General features: G+C 41.9%; 1 protein-coding gene across 1 annotated transcript in view; it reads left to right on the forward strand.

Moving 5' to 3' along the window:
• Positions 1-2,958, forward strand: part of TAPBP (TAP binding protein) — an 11,440-nt gene extending 8,482 nt beyond the window's left edge. The window contains exons 8-9 of the mRNA XM_018558109.1: positions 2,416-2,449; positions 2,867-2,958. Of these exons, the coding sequence (XP_018413611.1) occupies positions 2,416-2,449; positions 2,867-2,958 (126 nt within the window). The remainder of the gene's footprint in view (positions 1-2,415; positions 2,450-2,866) is intronic.
• The last annotated feature ends 2,203 nt before the right edge of the window (positions 2,959-5,161 follow it).

Below are 5,161 nucleotides of genomic sequence, written 5' to 3' on the forward strand. Positions count from 1 at the left end.
GAAAGGGGTTAAAGTACAGCAAATTGTGTCTCACCTTAGTCTCCATTTCTTTTCTTTTTTTCAGAAAAAGAATAAAAAAGAATAAAAAGAAAATCAGAAGCTGAAGAACGTACCTGAACCGTGTGTGCTTGTGTGTGTCACTGTGTGTGTGACACAAAGGACCCAAAAAAACAATCATTGGTGTGTCATTAAAATAGATCAGATTGTGACATATTTTTTGCTGGTGATTTGCAATGCATGTTTCTGTTGGATGCGACGTGTGTCCTAAATAGGAAAACCCAATTTACAACACTTTGCAGAAATGTCACAATTCTAATTGAAAAGATTGCATATATTTTGGCCACATAGAACAAGCGCATAAGTGCGCCAAGCAGTAAACTATGATGAAGGATATAAAGATCAAATAGATCATCTGTCACAACGTGCAACTTTATTGTGACAGATTAAAACATACATTTCCTGCTGCAATTTGTCACTCTGGACCATCAACAGTTTATCGGCCTGATTGCATGTGTGCGAGACACAGAGGACCCCTTAAACTTTTGGTGGCATGGCGTGAGAAATTACGTCAGGGAGATTTTGTGCAAAATTGTCACAAAGGTGTTACAAATTGTCACAAATGATCTATTATAGAATAATAGATCATTTGTGATCTAATAATAGATCATTGATCTGAGCGGCGCCATTGATCTGGCGCCGCTCAGATCAATGTAGAAACAAGATTGAACTCGATGGACATGTGTCTTTTTTTCAACCTAACTATGCAACTATATAACTAAGATGTCCACCAGCACACAGAAGATATGTGTCAAAGCAAACGTCTTTTGTTGACGGATATTGTCACAAAGATGGCAACGTTGCAGGGCCACGCATTGTCCCTTCATCAGGCTGAGTATGACAGTAATGCAGTAACTGACACCTTTACGTACAAAAATCACATGTGAAGAAAACCAGTGCAACCAGTTCACATGTGGTTTTTGTACATACATGTGATAGTTACTGCATTATTGTGATACTGAGCCTGATGAAGGGACAATGCGTGGCCCCGAAACGTTGCCATCTTTGTAACAATATGCGTCAATAAAAGACGTTTGCTTTGACACATATCTTCTGTGTGCTGGTGACATCTTGTTTCTACATTGATCTGAGCGGCGCCATCCGCAGTCATTTCAGGACCCAACACAATGGGGGTCTTCGGTAAGAAGTATGGCGAGATACCACTTGGAAATGGTCCAATATGCTGCAGTGACCATAGTTTATAAGCAGTGCTGCACCACCTACTGCTTGCCGCACTAACGCGCCAAAAAATGTGCAATCATTTCCATTATATGTCATACAAATTGCAACATTTCTGGGAAGTGTTGCAAAAAGGGATTTTCCTATTTCAGACGCAGTTGTCACATTCAACAGGAACATGATTTCCAAATCATTTTTTACTTGTCACCCATGGTAACAATGGGGCAATCTGCACTATTCTAATTATCGGGCCCAGAGTGTGTATGGTTGCATGTTTATAGGTTTATAGGTATTTGCTATTGGCAGCCCCTGAAATGTTTCTACTTGTTTTCCATGTAGGAGTCCATTTGTATAACACTGGAAATGCTCACGCAGCGCAGTGTAATCTTTCCTGTGCTGGGCTGTATTAGATATTGCAGAAGAGTACCACTCATGACCAGCAGGGGGTGATATAGATGTGTTTCTGGTAAACCGGTCATGGAGGTGGCCATTGCTGACCTCGTCATTTGGTGGCCATTGCTGACCTCGCCATATGGTGGCCATTGCTGACCTCGCCATATGTGGGTTATTGCTGACCTCGCCATATGTGGGTTATTGCTGACCTCGCCATATGTGGGCTATTGCTGACCTCGCCATATGTGGGCTATTGCTGACCTCGCCATTTGGTGGCCATTGCTGACCTCACCATATGGGGGCTATTGCTGACCTCGACATTTGGTGGCCATTGCTGACCTCACCAAATGGGGGCTATTGCCGAGCTCACTATTTGGTGGGCCATTGCTGACCTTGCCATTTGGTGGCCATTGCTGACCTCGCTATTTGGTAGCGATTGCTGACCGCGCTATTTGGTAGCGATTGCTGACCTCGCCATTTGGTGGCCATTGCTGACCTGGTCATTTGGAAATGCTCTTTGCCTGACTGTCAAGTTGACCACAGGCTTTAGTACTTTGACTCATTGACCTGGGACAAATAAGAGGATCAGGACTTCTGATGTTCTCCAACCCTCCTATTTGTTCCATGACTCCTATTTGTTCAATTACATGAAGTTATTGAGGCCAAGGGCTCAGCACAACCGCCAGGCAACTCAGAGGAGGGTCAGCAGTGGCAGGCTGTGTGTTTCACTTAACTTAACTTTTGATTTGATCAAATTTTAAGTGAACTTGTGCTTTGCTCGTGCAGCTCACCCACCCGGAGAGAAGAGAGGAAACCCTATGTGAGATACATGTCATGACTCAAGCTGGCCATACACAGCTAGATTTTTGGCTATGGAAGAATCTCCATTGCTAGCTTTTGAATTCAGCAGCCCGGCACCCGTGGCTTCCAGATGTCCTGAACAGGGGCTCATCTGATAGGGTGCATTAAATAAATCTCCACCCAGATTTTTTAATCTTTTACCAACCTGGTAGGTGCTTGCAGAGCCACCCATGGCTTGAATCTCAGCATGAACTGGCCCAAATTTGAGCCGTCTATAGCCAGCTTATACAGAGGTGAAGACTCTCCCAGCACCCCTTGTTGACGTTGCCTGAGTGACCAATTACCAAGCAACAGTGCTGTCAAATTGGAGGATAGGTAGTGAGTCACGTGCTCCCCCATGCCATGGAATACTGGGTAACTTCTTTGCTCCCCGCAGCAGAACGGATTGATAAAATGACAAAGGAAAGATGTGCATGTGCTGCTGCAGAGGGTAAACCTGTTGCATTGCCCTCCATGAGCGAAGCATGAGTCCATATTAAGGACCACAAATAATAGCTCTCACAAGCTGGGTCTTCGTGCCCCACAATGAAGATCCTCTCCTATTATTGTTGTTACTTCAGTGTTCACTTAAAGTGTAACCAAACTCAAGAGCAAAAATGTAATACACCGCAGTCCTTAGATGTGGTGGCTGCATTAGTTTTTATATTTTAGGCTAAGAACATTTTTAACAAATATGGAACTTGCCAGAAATCCAGTATCCCTGTCACTTCCTGTGAGCTGAAGTGGAATCAAAAACAATGTCATCTTTCTTTTGTATACTACTAATCCCACCCTCCTTCCCCTCCTTGTAATGGAGATTAACAAAGGCAGGCATGTTTGAAGTCCAGCTTGGGTGGCATCTATGGTTCCCTCCATAGATACAGTGCAGGAGTCAGCATAGCCATCCATGGACAGGAAGTGTGTTATACACAGGATTAGCAGGTGAAAATAAAGAAAGCTGATGCAGCCACCTCATCTAAGGACTTGGTTTAGATACACTTTAAGTCTACACATGAACGTTTGTTTGCACTATAGCCATGGTCAGCATAAAGAGGCTGAGAGCTGAACTCATCACCCACCAGCTATTGATCACTGTCATTAAGCATGCTATGAGTCACTGGATGAAGTCCATTGATTTGATACATCAATCAGCCACCAATCCACAGTCCCTTGGCAGTCCACACCCTGCTGGCCCACGGTCACTAGATGGCATACTGTATATAAATTACAATTACCCTCTTGATTGATTTGTGTTTATCATCAGAATATAAGCAACACAAACCAGATCATTCTGATATATCATCACCGCATTTTTAAAGGGTCATTACCAACACCAAAGGGTTGCTCCGGTGAACCACTGCTTCAATGGGCACGGAAATCCAGGGAACACTTTGCCAAACATTAGTTAGAACTTAGGGAACAATGAACCCCTGCATACCTAAAATGATGAGGGATGTGAAAGCTGAATCAAAGAATAGAGAATGTGCGGCCTACGCCAACCAATCATACTCTATGTGTCTGTCTCATTCATCCAGGTCATGGTATACGGGTAGAAAATAAATCAAAGCAACTGGACTTGCTGTATTTTTCTTGAAGACATTTCACTGGTCATCCGAACAGTTTCCTCAATTCAGAGTGACTTGTACAAGAATTATCTGGGAATAAATACCTTAACACCTTACCTCCACGAGGTCTCTGACCCCATGCTGGTTATGATAAACAGATTATGTTGATTGGAGCAACAACATTCATTACATTAATTCCCAGAGAACTCTTGTACAAGTAATTCTGAGTTGAGAAAGCTGGTCAAATGACCAATGAAACGTCCTCAAGAAAATACAGCAAGTCCATTGTCTATAGCTATACAATAATTTTCTACTCAAAATGTGACTTGAATCTGATTGCTACGGGAAATCAAATTCCCTTTCTTTTGCTAGTTGTGGTTAAAAAGTTCTTTTTTGGGATGCTGATGGATGAAAACTCCTAAAATCAAGACAAAATGGGAGATTTAAGAATCTTTTAGCGTACATGCTTAAAAACTTTACACAGTTTGCTAATTTATGTACAAAGAACTTGCATTTGCTATTGTAGATGATCGGTGTCTGGGGGGTAGTTAGAAAATCTACGCTTTGGGGTTGGTGGGTAATGTAGGGGTCTGATCATAATTTAATTATGATAAACCTTTCGATTCCCCGAGTATAGAAGCATAAGGGTACCCTCATAAACTGCTCCACCAGCTATTTTAAACGCACTTTTCCTAAAGCATGTCAAGTAAACTGATTATTTTTGTTCAGGTGAGCTGTTTATACACGGGATAGTTTATATTTTGTAGCAGAGGCTTCTGGACACACAGGAAGAGGAAAAGGTTGCAATAAAAATAGAAACTGCTATCGTAAATAACGAGCTTGCCTGATGCACGTCTGGGCAATGTAAACAAAAAAAAGAAAAATTGAGGAAAAAAATGCCTGAAAATGAAAATGTGACATTGTTATGCAAACAAAAGCAATAAATTACACAGAATTACAGAACTGCAATCTGTATACAGTTGTTATCTAAGGGCTTATATAGAGGCTTTATAGACATGAGATGAGGGTAAGAGAGGAAAGGCCAATCCACCGGTGTGTCCAGTGTGTGTGTATATATTGATATAACTCTTAATACAGTAATATATATATATATATATATATATATA

The sequence above is a fragment of the Nanorana parkeri genome, unplaced genomic scaffold, assembly GCF_000935625.1.
Source record: "Nanorana parkeri isolate BGI_ZX_2015 unplaced genomic scaffold, ASM93562v1 scaffold321, whole genome shotgun sequence".
Lineage (NCBI taxonomy): Eukaryota > Metazoa > Chordata > Amphibia > Anura > Dicroglossidae > Nanorana > Nanorana parkeri.